The sequence below is a fragment of the Leptosomus discolor genome, chromosome 15 (genome assembly GCF_034619465.1).
Source record: "Leptosomus discolor isolate bLepDis1 chromosome 15, bLepDis1.hap2, whole genome shotgun sequence".
NCBI lineage: Eukaryota > Metazoa > Chordata > Aves > Leptosomiformes > Leptosomidae > Leptosomus > Leptosomus discolor.
In genome coordinates, this window is record NC_141405.1 from 17,385,776 (window position 1) to 17,407,551 (window position 21,776).

The 21,776-nt window shown below is 46.2% G+C and overlaps 1 protein-coding gene across 1 annotated transcript; it reads left to right on the forward strand.

Annotated features, from left to right (window-relative positions):
- Positions 1 to 7,679: 7,679 nt before the first annotated feature.
- On the forward strand, positions 7,680 to 8,351 carry NOG (noggin). Its single transcript, XM_086473750.1, has one exon. The coding sequence runs from the start codon at positions 7,680 to 7,682 to the stop codon at positions 8,349 to 8,351; it is 672 nt and encodes a 223-aa protein (XP_086329876.1).
- Positions 8,352 to 21,776: the final 13,425 nt, after the last annotated feature.

Sequence of the window (21,776 nt, forward strand, 5' to 3'; positions counted from 1 at the left end):
GTTTTACTACAGTCATGCTTCATTATAGGGAAGGAGAGTGTGGGGAAGGGGAGGGGTGGGGGTTCCCTACGTGACCAGGTTGCCAGAAGAGAGAACCTAACTCATTTGCATGGCCTAATTAATCCCTGAACCCAGTCAAAGCCTGAGTCAGAGGGAGAGAGCAAATGTCAGATGTGTGTCTGGGAAGCCTAAATTCATTATTTTACTCGCCTGGGTCCCTCTGCCTTCACAGGCAAAGACTTGAAACTCCCAAGCCAAAGAAACACATCCCAGAGATTCATACTGAACATGAGCAGGTTTGGAATCAGTCTCCTTTGTGTCTGTTTCTGTATCTGAATTAATCCCATACCCCCATGTGTGTGTCTGTTTCATCATTTGTGAGAGAAAGGGGAAATCATCCCATTTGCCAGTAAAGGTACAAGTTTCTTTGAAAAGTATCCTATTGAACATACAGCTTTTCACAGCCAGCCCAGTCACTGTGAGTTTGTATTTTGTGACATTTTGTCGTGGCTGCAAAGATAATGCTACGCACAGAACTCTGGCTGATCATTGTGATCTGCTGCTTTTTGAAGATACCAGATTCCCTAAAGGGATAAAGCATAAGAAGCAGGAAAGCAGTGATAAATACAAAACGCTGGGGAAAGACCGCAGTTTAATCTTTTTCTAGTTATTAAAACTCCTTCATCCTTGCAGATTTTCTAGCCAGAGCGTGTTCAAAGAATGTCTAATAAAGCAGCGGTTCTGAATTTGTGGGACCTTCCTCTGCTGCATTTATTCTTGAGGCAAAACTATAGTCAGGAGTTATTTTATTTATTGGGTTAAATTCTGCTCTTTTATTACCCCGTAGCCCAAATACTTCTTCTGAGCACAAAGTGCAGCCATTCTAAATTTGGTCCAGGGTTTCTGAGTTGGATACGTTTGTGATCCTGCTCCCCCCCGGCTCTCTGGTCAGGATTAGACCATGCCTTTGGGATTTTGTGTGTCCACAATACCCATGTGTCTCTCGGAACATTTTGCCCCAGCATCTGAGGCAACATTTACTGAGTGCGAGGGACCTGGGGGCTCAGGACTTAGTTGACAGAAGTGAAAATAAGTTTAATTTTCCTTCATTCATAACCAACAGGATAAATATGATGTAATCGGATTTATTTTTTCCTCTTCACCCCCACTGGAGCCAGGAAAATGAAGTAGTTGAGAGAAAAAGGGTTGTCATTTTCAGGCAAGCAGCCATTCATCACGTAGCATTAGACAATTAGCAATAAAACATGTGAAGGGCTCCATTTGTGCTAAAAAGGGCGAGGGGCTCTTTTTAAATATCAGAGGTGGCAAATGTTATGTATCAGGGTTATTCAGTAGCTGGCATCGATGAATCACTCACATGCACACAGGGCTCGATTGGGGGGTTGCTGTGTTTTTCGCTTCATTGAATCTCTGTCAGTCAGTTGTCTTTAGCGTTTTATAAAAAAAAGGAATAATAAAAACTTAGTTTATCTCAATAGATGTTTATCTTAATAAGCAGGCTGGCAAAAAAAAGGATAAATACATTCCTACTTGTCATGTCTGTATATATGTAATATATGCTGCTACAGGGAGTTTATTTGGATAAACAACGTGGCCTGTGTGGAAATTCAAGTCCCCGTCAGGAGCCATTGCTTGTAAATGTAAGTGTCATTTTTTAACATAAAAAATGCCTCGGTTTCTGTTTCATCTTTGCCAGTTCTTCTGCTGGCCTCTCTCTCCATAATGAATTGGTCTGCAAACTGTGAGACGCTCAACTGGCTCTGGTCTCTTCTCTTGACTGCTGAGATGTTAGTATTTGGCACAAAAAGTAGGATGGTTAGGTAGAGTAGAGGAGGGAGAGGATTTAGAAGAACTTGGGTTTCCTCTGTTGCAAACCTTTTGCATGAATAAATAAATAAATAAATAAAACTAATTCCTCCAAGCGGGGCTGCAGCCAAGAAAACTCTGTTCTGAGAGATTCAGATTTACGGCAGAAGACACTGCTGAGAGAAAAAGCAAGAAACAGAGACAGTGGAGTTCCACCTCCCATGATATATAGAGCCAAGGGGAGGTATAAATACCCGTCACTTCCCGGACCCTCTTTTAAAAAAAAAGACAAACACCCAGGATCCTGTCTCTGGCTGGCTTGCAGCAAGGCGCCCTCATAAAAGCTAAGATAAACAGTTTATCAGCAGATGAATGCACAAGCTCTGTTCTAAAGACAAAAGTCTATACCTTAGGAAAAATGCAGGAGCAAGAGGAGAGTGGGATGAGAATCGAGGAGGCACAGTATTTTAGGAGCAAGAATGATGTGAAATGAGAAAAATAGGGCAATTAGTGAAGGACCTTGCAAGATTTTATTCTTTTCTTTTACAGCCTTTTTTTTTTTTTTCCCAGGCAATGGTTACATCTCAATGTATAGCTGTACTTAAAGACTAAGAAATAACTTACTCGTTTTATTTGGGGGGTCTCAGGGTTTTTTTCTTTTTTCATTGCTTTAATGCAGCAGTCATCTTAGGATTTACTCCACTATAAAACATTCATCCCAGAGCTTAGTTTCAAAATATATTATTTATACGACATTTATCACTGCAGATACAGGTTCTTGGCCAAATGTATCCTTCCTGTCTCCATTCTGTTGGGATTTCAAGGTAGAACTTTTCTCTCTCAAAAAGATGTTTACCTTCCAAAGTACGTGATTCGTAACTGTGTTCTTTCCCAGCAACTGGTCACCTGCTAACATTGTGTAGTCCATTAACAGAGTCCTTCTCTGGGGCCCTTTCTGTGAATCAGGAACGGGGCAGGGAAATGGATGAGGTACCTTGAGACACAGCACCGCATTTCAAAGGTCCAGCAAGATCTCCCTGAATCTTTCAAGCCTAAAGAATACAGCTTGAAAGCAGCAGAACAGCGACTTTCTACCGGAGGTGCATGGATTCCCGGGTGAGGTCACACATGACCTTTGATAGCTAATAACGTAGACTGGGTAGATTGTCATGTGGCGTGTATGAACCATGTGAAACTGCATCTCCTTTAGATTTTCTTTAGGGATTCGCAGTTTAAAAAAAAAGTAGAAAATTAATCTGTAAGGAGTTCCTTACCAAACTTACAGGGGTGAGACTAAGGAAGAGCGAGCTGGTCTGGCAGCTCACTAGGACCTAAGACTAAAATCTGAGTAAATTTAATTCAGTTGTCTGCTCTGTCAGTCATATGTTTCCCATATAATTTGAGTAAAACACTGGACATAAAACACTCTGCACTGACAGAGATTTACTGGCAGCATCTAATCAAACCCTCCAACATGTCCATGAAAGAGGCAAGGATTAGCATTCCTGCTCTACAAATAAGGAGAGCACAAAGCTATGAAATTTACTGCCCAAAGCCATACGAGAAATTGGCATGAGAGCTGGGCAGAGGACTCATTTGGTTATGTCGTTGGTTTTCTTTGCTTTAACAAACAATCATTGTTTCCTGCCAATGGATTTTTAAAAATAAGAACTGAAAGGCAATGAGATCGTGAATGAGATCATGATTTAAATAATCTTTACATGTAAGGGAAACAAGAACAGTTGTAAGGAAGCTTCCACTCCTAAGGAAGGCACGGCTTTTCCAAGCACATCTCACATAGTTCTTCCTTATCCCAGTTTTGTAGTGGTTTATTCCTTTCTGTGAGATTCCCTCCGTGTTCTAGAGTGGTGCGTGCATCGAGACTGAGACCATTGCTCCTAGACCAGACTGATTCGACACCATGGGCTGAATTCAGAGGGATGTCCCTGAGCACTGGGTTGGGTGAAGTAGGTCAGACCGTTTTCTGGTAGTAGATTTAATGGGAAACAAACCTATTCTGAATTCTTTCTGTGCATCCTTGCTGTTGTGGACTGAGATCAGATCCTTACATAACGTGTTTTCAGAGCTGTGCCTCCAGAGTCACGCGCGGTGCCGTGCAGGCTGCGTGCCTCTTCTCATCAGAGAGGGGACCCTGCAGAAGTGGCATCTTGCTCTCGCCCACATTGGCTTCCTGTGTGCCTTGAAGGTTGTATTTGCTTTGTCTACTGAAAAAAACACCCACATTTCAGTACTGACAGCACTCCAGAACCAATAAATCTGAGGTGAAGGGAGTTGTTTTCTCCTCTGCTTCATGCACCATTGCCAGTAGAGTGACCAGCTAAGGCATCTGTGAGCTGCTGGCCTCTCTCCCTACTCCAGGAAGGGCTGGCACCATACACAGAGCCTGGATCAGGCCCTTCACCTTCAGGTTTCATTTACTGCTGTTTTCAGCAAACCCTGAAATAAACCAGTTTCTTTTCCCTCTGACCCAGAGGCTTCTGGCAGAGCTGTTACTGGCAGCTCTTCCCCAGTCCTGCTACCAGCCATTCCACCAAGAAATTCTTGGGCCACAAGTGACTTCTGTCACTTCTGCATCCCTCGAGCTTTCAAGGCCTTGCCAGGAGCCTGGCAAATCTCTGTGCCTTAGAGAGGCAGTCCACCCAAACCAGCCTCATTCCAGAAAACATTTCATTCTGCAGGTAACTCAGTTCAGGAGAGAAAGGTCTTCAAGTGCTTGCTTAGGATCACAGTTTGGAATGCAGGCAACCTTACAGCTGGCGTGAAACGGACAGGACATAGGCCCGATAGGCTTTATTTTTAGACTTAGAGACTGGTAGTGAATGAATTGTTTTCAAATACCAGCAGAGTAAAACTGAATTTATTATTAAAGAAGAAATACAAGACATTAGGTGTAACTTCTGGTTTTTTGCTTTCTGTTCAAAACACCATTATTTTAACCTGCTGTTGTTATTCATGCCTTGTTTAAACAAGGTGGTTTAAAAGTGAATTCAAAAGTATTTGCAGTGACTTACAGGTGCCTTATTGGCTGGAGGTAGGAACATAGTGAAGGAAGGGTGAGAGACGGAACAGGCACCCCAAAAAAACCATTAACGCCTTGCTAGGATTCATCAGCCGTCCTCACAACGGCTCCCTCCTGAAGCCAGTCGCATCAGTCCTTCCCGGAACCAGTGGATCTGCCAGTAGGCTTGGAGTGCCGGCTGATGTTCCGGTGTGCCAAGAAACATTTTGTCCTCCAGGGCAGGCAAAAATACGGAGTGTGTGTGAATAAAGGAGGGATGAGTAAACCCTCCCCAGCTCAGCTCAGCAACAGAGGAGCAGCTTCCACAGGCTAAATCCCAGGAGGCAGGAGTGGGACTGTGGCGTGAACGGGCCAAGACCTCAGTGAGAACCTGAGCCAGAAGCAGCTGGTGTCTGAGCTCACTCGCTGGCTCTGTGCAGACCAGAGCAGCTCCGCGTCCTGCTCATACTCCGGTCAGCATCAAAGCCATATCCAGTTCAGTCCTAAATTCAGCAGTGTCTGTCTCCTGTTCCTGTTAAGTTTCTATTCCTTGAATTTTGGGGAATTTTATTTTGAAAGATAAGAGGTGTGGCTTCTCACTTATTTCCAGGGACAACCTGTTTGCCAAGGTTCAGCAATGAAAGTTCATCAGGTTCTAGATGAAGGTAGAGACCTAAACTTCCAGGTGAAAAAAATATCTAATAGAACTCCAGCAGATCCTGGACTACATTGTAGTAGCAAGTGTCACCGCGAGGCTCTTTTTAGAGTGTAGGTCAGTTTTCTGACTTTTTCATGTCATTTTTTTAGTTATGTATTATTTTTTAAATGCCCTACATGCTCATCAATAAAGCAAAATAAGTGTTGTTTTAAATTTAACTTAGGGAGCGAAAATAATTGAAAAAATATAGTTGATTTTTAGGAAAAAAACCCAACCTAGGTAATATGATCTATGTATTACTTTCATAATGAACCTAAATTTGAAGGTTAACATTTAAGCAAATGCATAAATAATTTAGGTGACATGGCTAAGCTTCAGTCCCATTAAACTTAGGCTCCTAAGTGCCTAAATAGCCTGCAGGAGCGAGATTCGAGCACTTCAGGAAATTTTACTCAAACCATAATAGACCGTTCCCCTCCCCAGCATGCTGCCCGCCGTGCCTGGCGAGTGCGCTTGCAGACAGCAATTCTGCGATGGAAGTGGCGAGCAGCATCCACTTTTGGAATTGTTGTAGGCATTTGCTGTCGAGGCGGACCTGCCGTCTGTGCCGTGCGGACTGGGGGCACGGCTGGAAGCTGCGTGGCTGCTGAGGTCTTGGAGAACTTCCTAGAAAAAGGCTGAAGAAATGCCCAGAGGACCGCAGCGGAGCCTTGCAGCCCGCCGGGGCGATCTGCAGCGGGAGCGGAGCCGCCGGGCAGCTCCCGGGGGATCTCAGGCTCCGTCCGACGGTCCGGCTCGGCGGTAGCCCCCGAGGTCCGCGCACTGGCCGCGGCAGCCCCCCCTCCGCCCACCCCGCGGTATCCCGGGGGGGGGGGGGGGCGGGGGTCGCACACCGCTGTTGGTGCCCGCGTTCGCCAGCGCGGCGCGGGAGTTTATTCCAGGGGCTTCTCCCAGCCCCTCCAAAGCCGCCCGACCCGCCGCCCGTCCGCGGGCAGCCCCCGGCCCCGGCCCGCCAGCAGAGGGCTCGCTCCGCCCGGGACGGCGACGGCCGGGCTCGGGCAGAGGAGGCGCCTGCAGCGGCCCCGCGGGCGGGCGCGGCGGGCAGCGCCCCGCGGGCCCATGTGCGGCGCCGGGCACGCAGCCCCCAGCGGCCGGGGGGCGCCGGCCGGGGCGGGAGGGCGCGGGCAGCGACGGGAGAGGCGGCGCGGAAGCCTGCGCGCCGCGGGGCCGCGCTCCTGCGCGGGGCGAGCGGGAGAGGCCGCGCTCCGCCGCCGCCGCCGCCGCGCGGGCTGCGCCCATGGGGTGACCGGCGCTGCGGCGCGCGGCGGCGAGGCCGAGCGAGGAGCCGGCGGCGGCGGGCGGAGGCGCGTGGCGGCGGGGCGGGCGGAGCGGGCCCGGCGGCGGCGGCGGCGGCGGCGGCTGCTGCCCCGGCGGGAGCAGCATCTCCCGGGGCGCGGCGGGCTCGCGCGAGCGGCGGCGGGCGGAAGGCGGGGGGGAGGCAGCGGCGGCTCCCGCCTCAGCCTTCCCCAGCAGAGGGTGTCTGCCGGTGGGAAGGGGGAAGCCGCGCTCTCCTGGACTTTTGTGGGAGTGGGGGTTGCGTTGTGTGTGTGGGTTTTTTTAAGGGGGGTGGGGTGGGTTAGAAGAGAGTCTGTGGTTTCCATGGAGATGAAGCTGAAAGTGCAGGAAATTTAAAGGCTTTGGGTCCTTGCAAAGCAGACAAACTGGTGCCAACGTGCGTGGCTGCTGTTGCTGCCGAGGAGGCTGCTTTGGAACGGCGGAGAGGAGCGGGGAGGAAGGATCGGCAGCAACTTCTTCCACGCGCACGGGCAGACAACGAGGAGCAGCAGCAGCAAGAGAATTTGCAACAAAAAGAGGCATCTCGTGTTCCCGGGGAGGGTGAAGAGAAGCAGCAGCAGCAGAATTTTGGAGCGGCTCCACCAGGAGAAATTTTATAGAGAAGCCTGCAAGAGAGAGTGTTTGCAGGGGGCTTGTTCTCGGGGCTTATTAGGGGGCTGTCTCTGCTGGTGGTGCGGGGAGTGGAGGTGATCCCCCTTAAAGACAAGCTATTTTGGATATCCCCGTACAAGTTTTCTGATGTATTCGCTTGCACCTTCTTCCCCTGCTGTTTGGTGAACCCAGCCCCCCTCTTCCCCCCCCCCCACCGGTCTCCCAAGGATGGATCATTCCCAGTGCCTTGTGACTATATACGCCTTGGTGGTTCTGCTGGGTCTCCGGCTAGAGCAAGGCGTGTGCCAGCACTATCTGCACATCCGACCGGCTCCCAGCGACAACTTACCCTTGGTGGATCTAATCGAGCACCCGGACCCTATCTTTGACCCCAAGGAGAAGGATCTTAACGAGACCTTGCTAAGGAACCTCATGGGCGGACACTTCGACCCTAACTTTATGGCTATTTCCTTGCCCGAGGACCGGCTCGGAGTGGACGATCTAGCTGAGCTGGACTTGCTGCTCAGGCAGAGACCCTCGGGAGCGATGCCCAGCGAAATCAAAGGGCTGGAGTTCTACGACGGGCTGCAGCCGGGCAAGAAGCACAGGCTGAGCAAGAAGCTGCGCAGGAAGCTGCAGATGTGGCTCTGGTCCCAGACCTTCTGCCCGGTCCTATACACGTGGAACGATCTCGGCAGCCGCTTTTGGCCCCGGTACGTCAAAGTGGGCAGCTGCTACAGTAAAAGGTCTTGTTCAGTCCCAGAAGGCATGGTTTGCAAACCTGCCAAGTCCGTGCATTTAACGATCCTGAGGTGGAGGTGCCAGCGTCGGGGAGGGCAGAGGTGCACATGGATACCCATCCAGTACCCCATCATTTCGGAGTGCAAGTGCTCCTGCTAGGGCTTGCACTTCCCTTCGCTCGCCCCTTCTTCAGCGGACTCACGTGGACCTTTGCTGCAACAAAAATAAAAGACATTTGCTTTCTGGTTAACGTTGTAATGCACTGTAACGTGTAGGAGAATGTATATTGTGTGTATATATGGCACCGTCTTAATATACTATTAAAAGGTCAGTATTATACGTGAAATAATCAGCGTCTACTGTATTTTTAAGACTATTACCCTGATCGTTGCTAATGTATCTTTTTTTTTTCTTTTTTTTTTTTTTTGGTATTTATATTCCAGAGAGAAGTTGCTTCGCTTTGACGAAGCAGGTTTTTTGTTGGGTTTTTGTTGTGTTGTTGTTGTTGTGTTTTTTTTTTTTAATAAAAGGATTAAAAAATACAAACCAAACTTTTTGATAAGAAAGCGTTTTAAAGCTATTTTCCATTATTCGGAAAGCGTGTGTGTGAGTTTTTTTCTTTTTCTTTATGGACTTTAGATTTAAAGTAAAAATGAATAAACGCCTAGAGCACAATGTTATTGTAAATAGAGAGAACAGTTTGAATGACTTAATCCTATGTAAATGAAGAGTATCTGCTATTTATTCTTTATATCCTTGTAGTAAAAGTGCAGTGCAGAATTAAAGTCAACCACTAAAACACGAGCCGTTTGGATTCTGTTTGCTTTTTGGTTTGGCCACCTTCGGGGGGGCTTTCTTCTCTCTCCTCCTCGTTCTCCACGCTCAGCGGGACGTTTCGTGGCGGCGGGGGTGGGAACCTGCTCACGACTCTGTTAGCGGGGACTCCGGCACCTCCACCCCGGCAGAGCCGCGGGGATCCGGCCCCGCGTGTGGGGCCGCGGCTGCGGGGGGGGGGGGCGGGGGGCGTTGCGCGCCTGCTGCGCGCTGCGCTGTCCCCCCGCGGAGCCGCTCGCCCGCTGCCGCGCAGGCAGGGAGCGCTCGGTGGCAGCTGGGCTGGGATTTTTTGGTGGTTGTTGGTTTTTTGGGTGTTTTTTGGGGGTTTTTTTTTTTTTGTTTTTTTTTTTTAACCGCTTGACATTTCATTTACAACGGGACACGTGTCTTTCACACCTACCATTGTGGTGGGACACTGCTGAAACTTGACCCTGGGGCTCTGGGGGTTTTCAGCGCAGACACGTTATTAGCCTGATCCTGTGACAGCCTCGCCCACCGCCCTGCCCGGCCGCACTCGCCCCTCGCAGCCCCGTTAACTCTTTGGGCGCCCGAAGCCCGCTGCGCTGCCCAGGCACCGGCCCCCGCCCCCCCCGCCGCCTCCCTTCCCCGGGCGGCACTGGGCTCCCCCCGCCCGCCCGCCGCGCCGGAGCCGCCCGGTGTCCCGCCCCGGAGCCGCCCGGTGTCCCGCACCGCCGCCGCGCCGGAGCCGCCCGGTGTCCCGCCCCGGAGCCGCCCGGTGTCCCGCACCACCCCCGCGCCGGAGCCGCCCGGTGTCCCGCACCGCCGCCGCGCCGGAGCCGCCCGGTGTCCCGCCCCGGAGCCGCCCGGTGTCCCGCACCGCCCCCGCGCCGGAGCCGCCCGGTGTCCCGCACCGCCGCCGCCCCGGCCCGCCTGCCGCGGGCCCCGCTCCGCCCGCCCCGGCCGGGGCAGCCCTCGGGCCTCCGCGCCAGGGCCCGCGCCCCCTCGCCGCTCCGGGGAGCGGGGCACCGGCGGCGGGAAACGGCCCTGGCGCGCTCCGCGGGGCGCGTAACTGCCCCGCGGCTCTGGAAGGACCCGTCGCAATTAACGAAGTATTTGACTTTTACGTGCTGGGAGACCCGACGCTCGGTATCTCGTAGATACCAACTGCAAAAACAAACCCTCCACGTGTTCTTCAAAGGCTCCCTGACAGTGCAGAAAGCCTTTTCCTTATTTATCTTGGAATCCAAAAACTTTTTTTTTTTTTTTCCCTCCGAACTCTGAGGGAATCTATGCTAATTATTTTAAACCCGTGGGTCTTTTCATTGACACAACCCAGCCCTGCTTTCTCTAACGTTTAGTTCGCCTATCTCCGAATGCATATTCATTCCCTCTCTCACTCTCGGTGCGTTTTACCACCCGTCTCTTTGCTTCTAATTTCAATAGTTTGGAAAAAAAAAAAAAAAATCAGATCTTGGGACATTTAGGGTATTCATTAACCTAGTGAAGAGGAACAGAGGCATTATTACTCACATAGAAGGCACCCTGCCCCCATGTCTATCTGAGGGTTCATTGTAAAAGGATTAAAAGTTAAAGACCTTCATCTTATGATTCTTTCATTTAATCTTCGTGGCGCCTGAAAGACATGCTGGATGGATGATCACATTTAAAATATTCCTAATGTCGGCTACCTTAGGACTCCAGGCAGGGCAAACAAACGTAATTTATTTCTAGAAGAAAGGGTATATTGAGATGTTTAAGTTTATGAACCACCATTACCATGTATATTTGTTAGGTTCTGACAAATACCCAAATAACATTAAAATCAGCCATTCATCACATATGAATTTATGCAAAACCTTCTGTGCCTGGGGCCAATATTTTTTTAGACAGAGTTTCACTTGCAAAAAAGAAAAAAAAAAAGTTTATTTAAAAAAAAAAACCAACTCAAAAGCAAGAGTTTTTCATGACTGGTAAACATGAGAATTATGTGAACAGAAACTATTTCATGCTGGGATGCCAGCCAGGGACTCGGGAATGTCAACAAAAGTTCTCCGAAGGTTGAAAATGTCACTGGATTACAATACAAGGTCCTTTGCCCCATTAGCAAACTTGACTAAAGTAATATTCCCACTGCTTAGCGAGGGGACTCACCCAGTGATTTATCTGTCTGTGATCCGAGCAATGGGGCAAGCAGAGACTTCATCTGGAAACCACCTCGGACTGTTTGCTTAAAGATTTTACGTTTTTATGTGTGCAGAGGTGTATGTGTATTTGTGAGTGTTCTGTGAGTGTAAAATAAGTGTGTTGTTAATAAAGTCTAAATAGCCATCACCATGTCTGTCTTACGTCTAGTCTGATAGTCGTTGTAATCAGTAAGACGTACGTACATACATGCTTTGCCAACTAATAATGCTTTGTTACTAATAAATTTACAAGAACATTTTGGGTTAAAAAAATGAAGTTTCACCATCCACAAGGTCCATGATTTATTTTTTTTTTTAAGTAAATAACTACATTTTGTCAGCTGGTAGAGCAAAAATAAACTTGTAGTTTTCACTGTTGTTTCTGGTCAGGTTCACTTTCTGGTCCTCCTGCCCTAGTGTTGAAATGTTTGGCTTGTAGTGGAAGTGTTTCAAGCCAAACAAATAAAATATCTTTCTGATGAATGTTTCTATGCAAATCCTTTTAATATTAGATTTTGTAATATGTTTTTAAAGCAAAATTGAATTATGGCTCTTTCAAACTGAAATCGATTCATAACCCAGCCAATTTTTGTTTGCTGATCTTTGTAGTGGCATCACGAGACCTCACAGAGACCACTGTGGGGAAGAAATAAGAAGGGAAAGGTTGAAAGTTTGCTTTTAGTAACTCTTCAGTTTCTTCTTTTGCAATTTTAGTATCTTAAAGTGTATTATTGGACATTTAAATTCATTTCTACCTCCGCCATAGACTGCATAACCTCGGTTGAGTCCTTTAACCTATATGTGCTGCGGTTCCTTATGAGGAGTACAGACTTCATCTTCTTTGTCAGCACAGTTAGTCTTTATCCAGAATAATTTGTTCTCTCACACCATATGTTTATACAAAATCTGGTAAAATTAAGGCCCAGTGTTCAAGAGGGGTTCCTTGATGGTACTGGATTTAGCATCCAGGTATCCATTATTTTTGCCAGTGCAGAACAGTATCTTATGTAGCATTCTCAAATGTTTTATACTTCTGTTTATCACGAAAAGCGTGTGACTTTTAACAGAAGTTGTGATGTTGTAGGCTAATTTGAAAGTACTAGGTGTAACATAGTTGATGAACGGATAAAAAAAGTAGACGGGAGTGAGTTGTCCAAACATTTGTAATAAACTCATTCAAAATCAGTCCAGATAGCGAAGAAAAAGAACCAACTAGGAGAACTTTGTTACACATACCACTAAAGTGCGGTGTCCTCACACACGTACTTAACTGAAAAAATATATTTGATTAATTTTATCCTTTTCAAAATACCGCTACAAAGATAAATTCGTGAGATTGCACGAGTGCATGATGGAGCCATCACAAAAATAAACACAGCTAGAAATTAGAGCAATAGTGTTTGTATAGATAGTGGACAAGTTTTTCCTCTTCCACAGTTTTAATAGAGAAATAATCTTAATTTAGTAATGTCAACAGCTGTTAAAAAAATCCCTAGCCGTTCACCTTTCTTGAGTTGTGTTATATAAATGTAATCTGCACCATGTTGGCTGGATCTTGGATCCATTAAAAAGAAGATATTCCAGCTTGGAGATTTGCCAGCAATCTTCACTGGAAGTTGAAATAAATATAATGACGTCATCATATAATATAACATCATAGCTTTCAAGGTAAGCCAAACCAAAGGTATGTTGGCAGGGGAGTGCTGCCACCTGGTAGATCCATGCTAGGAATAGATACGATACTCTCATCCAGCGGGGAGGAGAATAGCCACACTTTTCCTGGAGTGCCCACAAGGATCCTGCAGTCTTTCTGTGCGTGCAAGTCCTCTGGGAGTCTTACTGCATGCGAGAGCTGCAGAATCTGTGTCAATGCTCTCTTTTAAGAGAGCAGCTACAGCAAATTTGAAGAGACCCTTTCATTCCCTCTTCCTTGCTCCAAGACCAAGCAAGAAGCTCCAATGGTTAAAAGGAAGGCAATGAATACGTTCGCTTGAAACAACTGGTGGAATGGTTCAGAGGGGAACAGAAATACTCAGCAATCAACATTAAAGACTCTAAATCCTTGGAGGTGTTATTGCCGGATCAGCAGCTTACAGCCCTCTTTCGTGAAGGCTGGGTACCGATGTATTACCGTTAAGTCTCCTGCAGCTAGTTCTCTGTGGGGAAAAGCAGCTGCTCTATGTGATGTGCTTTCTGAAGAGTCTGAGAGAAAAGATACTGGCAGAGAAATCTGCACGGGTGTAACGTCACAGTGAGTCACTTTTCTCTGCTGGACTGGAGGACGGGAGCTCTGGGGATGGCACCGTTTAGCCTCTGACTCTTTATGTGGATAGTTTAGGTGGAAGCCAGCTGAGAACAGATGCTCTGAGGGCTCACTGGTTGTACATTCTGCCCTCTCTAAGGGTATAGTTATGCTGCCACTAAGCATGGTTCTGAGACCACGCTCAAGACCAGACCAACCTGGGCATGCACTGAGGCTGAGTCAGCCTGCAGGTCTCCCAGGAAGCTTCGCAGCCCTCCCTGTGAGGCCTCTGGCAGTGTGCGGGTGCTCCTATGCAAGAGCTGCCACCGAGCTGAAGGCAGCAGCACTGACTGAAGGCACTGACTAGGCTGGAGCCTACTCTTCACCTAAGACAGACATTCCCCAGGACTCAAGTCTCTCCCTTAGAAAACCCGAGAGTACTAGCTGCATCAGATAATCATAACAGAGTTTGAAAATAGGTTTCACACTCCCTCCTCATTTTTTTTCCCCTCATGAGAGGGGGAGTGGCAAGGCTCCCATCACAAAGAACGTTACTCAGGACCAGAACAGATCTTAAGGCACAACACTAAAAACCTGTATGCAATGGAGAAGGACTGGGTGGCTCGGGGGATTGGTAATGGTATAAAGAGCTTTTCACCGCTAGGCTTCTGGCTTCAATCCAGAGGTAGTAACTGAAAGCCACAGTCATCTGATGCCTGCATAGTGGGCTGTGTAGAATGAGTTGTTGGTCTCTGCATAGATCCTACCAAGCAGGATCCAGATCACAAAGCCACCACCAGAACTGACAGGCTTGCAAGATTCTCGATCCAAAGAACAAAACCAAACAGGAGTGAGGATGTTTGATCTGTGTTTGTGATTTAGAAGCAATAAGGGTATATTGTTGTTGGGGGGGGTGTTTGTTTTGCAGGTGAGGGGTTAATATAGGAAAATATAACCGGTATAGTCCCTTGTATAGATGCAATGCTAATAGTATTTTCCTTCTGGCATAGTAATATCTTTATATTTGACCCACACCTGGCTTGGATGCAAAACCATGGTCCAGAGGAAGATGCAGCAAATGCGAGGGCCGTACTCTGCTGTATGGATCAGAAGTGCTTGCTGCACTGTGTGGTGCAAATTACTCTACAGTAAACGCATCGTATGACCACCACTACAAATACACTGTGCTTGCTGGGTTGGTCTGCCTTAGTTGAGGCAGTGCAACTTTCCAGGGCTCACGTTAGAGGTTACCCTTTCACAGGACCCCCCAGTCATGCAGCTCTGAACACACATTTCTCTGCACAAAGGACGGAGCGGGCTGTGATTCAGAATATGCTTGCCAAGCTGCTGTGTTGTACCTGTGCAATAAGAAAATCCAGCACCTTTTCTCAGCAATAAATAAGCTGATTTTAACTTCAAGTGTTAGGAAAAAGTAGTACATAAAACCAATACATATTTATATACGGGCCAGCGTAAACATCACTCATCTGTTTCAGGATGAACCTTCTGGTATTCCAAGCACTTCATAATATTGTCTGAGTGAAAAATGGACAGAAAATAGTTCTCCTTCACTCCCCCTCCTAGTTTGCTTTGGACATGTAGAGATACTGCCTATCTAGTCAGTTTTATTTTGCCCTTTGCACAGATTTGTTCCTCTAAGGGCACTTGGAGGCACTTGGGCACTTCAGGCTTCCCACAGGGTCACAGCCTCCTTCAGGCCTCCACCTGCTCCACTGTTAACCTCCACGGGCTGCAGGTGGATCTCTGCTCCACCAGTAATCCCCACGGGCTGCAGGGGCACAGCCTGCCTCACCGTGGTCTTCACCACAGGCCACAGGGAATCGCTGCTCCGGCGCCTGCAGCACCTCCTGCCCCTCCTTCTGCACTGCCCTGGGTGCCTGCAGGGCTGTTTCTCTCCCATATTCCCACTCCTCTCTTCCAGCTGCTGTGTGCATTTTTTCCCCCCCTTCTTGAATATGTCATCCCAGAGGCGCTCCCACCGTCGCTGATGGGCTCGGCCTTGGCCAGCGGCGGGTCTGTCTCGGAGCCGGCTGGCGTTGGCTCTGTCGGGATAGGGGAAGCTTCTCGCAGCTTCTCACAGAAGTCACCCCTGTAGCCCCCCCGCTACCAAAACCTTGCCCCGCAAACCCAGTGCGGTTGTGTATATACACAGCGGAGTATTCTAGTTAACTGGGAAGTCCAATAAACTTTGTAAGATCTGCATGAAGACGGCATTAAGGCTGGACCACCAGGTCAGGGGTAGTTAGGCTGTACTTAAGCCGTACTTAAGTGCAGAGCGTTCTGGCCTGAGCCAACAAAATGCTACGCCTGTAACTCAGCCTAGGCTTCATGAGCACGTCCACAGAAGGACCGCTCACCCGATCAAAGTTAAACACGCACGTCGGTTCTCCCTTGGATCAGGCTGAAATACTCAGCACCCTGTATCAGAGTCCCGAGGGAACCGAGAGCAGCTTGGGTGTTCAGGGGAGGGCTGTTTTACCTAACCAGGAACAGCTGAGTGTTGTGGTTTGTATAAACTGTTTGCCATGTATGTGTGGCATGTGGCAGTAAATGAAACACTTACTTTAAAACTTATTGAAGTTCTTTCAGCAAAAAAATTAATGTGGGGTTGGCTTTTATGCGTTGTTTCAAATGAAGCAGAGATTTATACACCTTATTATCTTAATTTTTTTCCAGACACTGCCCTGAATATCTCTCATATCTTATGGGAAATTAAATATCAGAGTTTTTAAAGAGATCATTTTTGATTTCCCATCTACGGTACGAACAAAAAAAGTGAGTAAGTCTAATGAAGTGGCATGTAGTCAAATGTTCAGACTGTAATCATCCACAAAATATTTAAAGCAATCTGAATGAAACTTTTCAGACAGCCAGACTAGGTTCCTCTTACTCCTAAGCTTCTGAGAGATGCCAACAGACTTTAAGGTTAACTTTTTCAGGCCCGGGTGCCTAAGATTAGGCATCTTGTTCAACAAGCAACACCTATGGGGAAAAAAGCTATGGTTTGAGTATTGGCCGCAGAAATTCACAGTTCTCAGTAGGAGACAATGATAACACACCACAGTGAAAACCAGCAGATGTAGCCTTACCACTGGCGTTTGTATCTGATACTGTGAAATTTGTAATTGGCTATAGCAAGATTTATTTTTTTTTCCAAAAAGAGCTAATAGATGCACATTAAAAAAAAAAAAAAGTGGGATTTAGGTACATAAATTTCCTAGGAGCTGCAGAAAATCCCATTTCCAAATCTGCTCACTCTGAAGTAATGAGAAAAAGAAGAGGACTTACAGTTTCTCACAGGCAAGAGAAATCCTAAAGCAAAATAATTAGATTCTAAGCCGTATCTTCTGCCAGGGTGGATTTGTAGGGAAAAAAGGAAGATGGGGGAGGTAGAGCTAAGGCAGCGTTACCCTCTCCACTTTTTTCCCTCCTCCTGCCTCCCGCCAGCGTGGTTGATGCAGTCACGTGCTGAAGGAGTGGTTGAGTCCCGTCCCTCCTTCACTTCAGCTCTCCATCAGCCCCTGCAGATGTAGTGGATAAACATACTGACTTCAACACAGTTATTTTATGCCGATCAAAGATCTTAATCTGCTTATAAAATAAATGAAGTCTTTTCAGAAGTCTCTTTTTCTATTTCTTGTTGCCTAAAATCTTTCCGCCTTTGGCACAGTAATGGCTGTCGCTGAATTTTCTCTTTGTCTGTTATCATATTTTCCCTGAAGGTGGTTATAATATTGTGATTAAAATATTTTTTGACTAAATAGTGTTAAATTGCACGTTTCCTTTTGCAAGTTTAGCTTTGTGGAAATTCTTTCGCTTTCTGTGAAAACAAAGCAAAACACGGGCTTTTTTTATCACCCCTTTTTTTCTTACATAAAATAAGTGGATTCTAAAGCTGTGCTGCCCAGTCTTGAGGAGCTCCTGAGAAACTTCCAGTATAGCCTTTGCGGTTTTGCTGCAGTTAAGATGAGAGTCTGCAATTAAAAGGCCTCCTTTGGTTACCTCATAGTGTAAAGCAGTAGGGTTGAGGGGCAAAGCATGAGCGTCACTTCACTGTTAGATAGAATATCTGGTGTAATAATCCCTGTCAGTATCCTGCAGGATCTTTAGTGTCTGTGCAGAGACTGCTACCACTTGACCTGAAGAAAGCTATTAGCTGGCAGCAGTAGGAGGCTTCTGTTTTCTGTGCAGACTTACCTTCAGAAGAGAATACAATACCTGTAGCTCACGAGTGTGCTGGATATATTCCTCCGTTCAAGTCTGGGACAGCTACTACTGCAACCTCTAGTGACCCGCTCTGCTGCTCATTGGAAACAATAATCTGAACAGTGAGGGGAAATTGCAATATTTATAATATATTAAGCCATGGAACATGTGAAACCTGGTTTCCTGTGGATTTATGTCTTGAAAGTGAATTTCTGGAGCTCATTTGCCAAATGTATCTGGAGCCAAACCTGGACAGCACTAACCTGACCCTCCCATTTCTGGGGGGCGTTGTCTTGCCCGTGCAACTGCCAGCCAGGTGACATCGACTTTGAATAAGCCGAGCGACACTCTGAGAGACATGACCCGAGTCCTGCTCTGTCTGGCTGTCCCACGGGGCGAGGCCTTGTGTCGGTTCCTTGATTTTTAATAATGGCTGAGCTGACGCTTCAGCTTACCTGAGTAGTGGGAGCTACTAGATCTCTCTTCCCAACATAGCTTTTGGGTTTTGTTATTGTCAGGAATTTAATACTCATAACTGAGGGAGCATACACAGCACAGTCCAATAAACCTAATTTCCTTTGAAAACAGAAAAAAATTTAAAGGTTCCTATAGCCCTGAATTATAGATCTGAATCCCCTGAATCCATGAGTAGCCCTACTGCAAGTATTAAACAGCCCTATTGCAAATCACCTCCAAGTCTGCTCCGGCCTCAGGTGCTCTTGAGCATCATTTCTGCAATGGCACTCACAGTGTGTGAGTCAGTTGTGTTACTTATTTCAAAGGATTTTGCTGCCTTCTAGCCTTACTGAGCAATTCTGTAGTTTATTCTGTGACCCTTCAGTGTCCCTCCTCTTAGTATTTTGGATTCATTTCATTGTACTGCAAATGAAACTAGATCGAAGGTCCCTTTGAGAAAATGTCCATTTCTGTATTTCTGCTGTAAATCGCTCATAATAATTTAGGTTTTGTTAAAACAGTAAATGCTCCTGGCCCTACTTGTGCAAATTGTCTGACTGAGTTCAATAAATTTTTCTACTTGTACAGCTGAGAAAAATATTTTAGCAGTTTTTCTGGGGCAAAAATGGTGACTCGGTGGCAGTGTAACTTTTTACAGTTTCACATCAGCTGAAAAATGTGGCCACTTTCCAGCTTTGAAAACATTAAACCATTTTTTTTTAATAAAATATCTTGTTCTGATGTTTTCAGAGTTACGCCTATTGATTTTTTAATTTAAATTGTTTTTCCTTTTGAAAGTCCTAATTCAATTCTGTAACAAAAATCCATTCCTTGTTAACCTATGTAAGCTAAAATCCCATCTCAATCAAAATTATGCTCTTTAAAATTGAACAGAGCATTTTGTGTGATTCTGAGCCAGTATTTCTTACTTTTCAGCTCACCAAAAAATTTGAAAATGTATTATTTTTGGTGAGCTCTGAGCATATATTTAAATTATTCACCAGAGCTGCAAGGAATGGAAAAATTAGATTGTCTGACAGCTCAAATCAGGTGCCAGATCCAAAGCTGCAGTAAATCAGCACAGCTTTGCTGGTGTCAGGCGAGCTATTCAGTTTTATGCAAGCAAGGAATCCAGCTCCATTTAAATATTTGGTTCAGTGGGACCGTGTAGATGGAACTCTTCAGGTGAATATGGCTTGGAGCTGAGATCCTTGAGAGGAAAGGCTCGTAAGACAAAAGTATTATCTGACTTATCCGTGGCATTAACGTGTGATGCCTGTGTTTTCAGGACAGAGCATTCGTATAACTCCTGTGTGCATGGCCATGTATTACATGAATTTTCTTCTATATTTCTTCACTTGCAATACTAAAAGTTGCGTGACTTCCAAGTCTTTCTATGTGCTGTTGATTTGCATTCCACCAGGATCACTAACCTATTAGAGTGTCTGTCACTATTGGTGGAAAAGAGTCTTTTATTTCCTTCTCAAATGATTTTGCTTTTCTTCAATGGTGTCCATAGCAACACATACTGGTAGTGATGAGTCCCTGATTCTGTTGCAGGCTTTCCACAGCAGTGTCTTGCCAGTAACAACAGTTGACCCGACATTGTAAGGCTGCTCAGAGGCACGTAGCCACGCTGGTTCTCCTGATGAATGGGAGGTATCTGTCCTGACGTGGCAGGTCAGTTCTGGTGAATGACATGGCTGGTTTCTAATCAGACTAGCATCTTGCCTTATTCTGAACACAGTTGTGGGAATCTATCTTCAGAAGGTCTTTTGACTGGAACTCCTTTTCTGAATGGGTACATGCATACATGTGCTCCTGTGAATGCGTGTACCTATTTCTACGAGTATGAGCCGCTCTAAGCTGGAAGTAGCTCTAATAGCCGTCTGTGGAAGAGATTGTCCGGAATGTAGCCAGGGGACAAGGAAAGTAGTTTGTCCCTTCATCTTCTCTCCCTGTTTTTAACCTTTTTGTCTAGGTAAAAGACATTTCAAGGAAATGGGTAATCTACAATATGGACTATCTGTGCTGCAGACTTTAAATTAGAACCAACAATCTAACATCAAACTCAAGTAAGAATGACTTCATTACCTAGACTGAAGCTGGCAAGGAAGACAAAACGCTCTGCTGTGTGGTCTCCTGTGCCTTAACCTAATATTCAGAACTAATAGGAACAAGTCTTTGACTTGGTAAGAGTTGGCTTTATATCACAGTGAGCAGGGACCAGATCCAGTAACCTTTCTTCATGCAAGTAATTCTTGCTCACATATGTAATCAATGGGACGATTTGCTTAGGTAAAGATTCTCCGCATGTGTAAAAGTGGAAAGGACCTGGACAAAACTCTGCAGTTTTTCTTTCTCTGACTCATACTTGTCTCTGGATTTGCTTTGTGTATGTATTGGCACTGTGGTTGCCTCCCAGCCCCAAGTACATATCTGCAGTTCTTTATGTTGTATTTCGAATGCCAAATAGACATCCTGAGTTTCCCATGCACTCATCGAAGAATCTGCGTTTTGGAAGCAAGAAGTCTTGACCAAATGCCTGTTGTGTTAAATGAAAATCATTTGTGCTGACGGCGGTACCCCTGCCATCTTCATTTGTGCTAGTAGTGTGTCATTTCTCGTTTTCCATCTCATTTCTTCCAGGGACTGCTTCACCCTGATGTCTTGGTGTAAGGGTCCCATCTGAGCTGGGGCCAAGCACAATGAATGTTATGTTAATAGATGGACGTGGCTGCAGTCAATAGACCATGGTTAAGTGCGAGTGTTGAGAGCAGAACTCACAGGTGGGAATGGCCAAATGTCTGTCTGTACTGTGGTTAGGGGGACATACCATTGCTAATTCTGCTGTGGGCTGACTTAACTGAAAAAAGGAATTCTTCCTTCACCACATAAGGAGAGGTTTTGGCCTGTTGGAATTGCCTGGGCGGTGCAAAGGACGGTGGGGTGTAGAGAGACGTTCTAATTAAGTCTCTATCCCCTTTTGTTCATATCTTTTTAGGAAAGCCCCTATGGAATAGACCAAAATAAGCTCCTACCCCTAGCTGAATAGGTTGTCAGGGTGCAGAACTATATTCTGAAGACTTATGCATGTGTAAGGGGTGTGTAACATTTTTGTCTGAATGGAGCCCTATGTTCTCATAATTTATAGTAAGTAATCTTATTTGCAAAGCATGCCCTTACAGTTTTAAAAAACAAGTTAATTGACTTGCATAAAAATCAAACATGTCAAAGTTTTCCATCTCGACACAAACACCACATTGAGCAGCACATTGCTACAATAGCCATGATGCAGTCTGGGCTACCTATTGAGATATTTCATAAACCAAAATGGAATCTTAAAAACTTTGTCAGTTTTGCATACCTCTGAGTTGCTGAATTTAGGAGTCCATTACTCGACTAATTATACAATGTTTTATTTTTTTCCTTGTGTAAATAAACAAACTTGTGTCTGAATTTTGGCAAGGGGCACTAGAAGCCAATTAGAAGGTGTTCCCAATGTATTACAGTATTACAAACAAGATGCCTTTTCTTAGAAAGGCGAACACACCGTGTTTCTTTTAATGAGTGTGAAAATATACCAGTTGCTTAATCACTAGCAACTTATAGTTATAAGCATAAGTGAGCCCTTTCTTAGGAATGAAAAACATGGCTTAGTTTCTTTACTAACAGATGACA

What these genes read in the sequence shown, in the direction of transcription:
- NOG (XM_086473750.1), top strand. Translation starts at nt 7,680, where the DNA reads ATGGATCATTCCCAGTGCCTTGTGACTATATACGCCTTGGTGGTTCTG.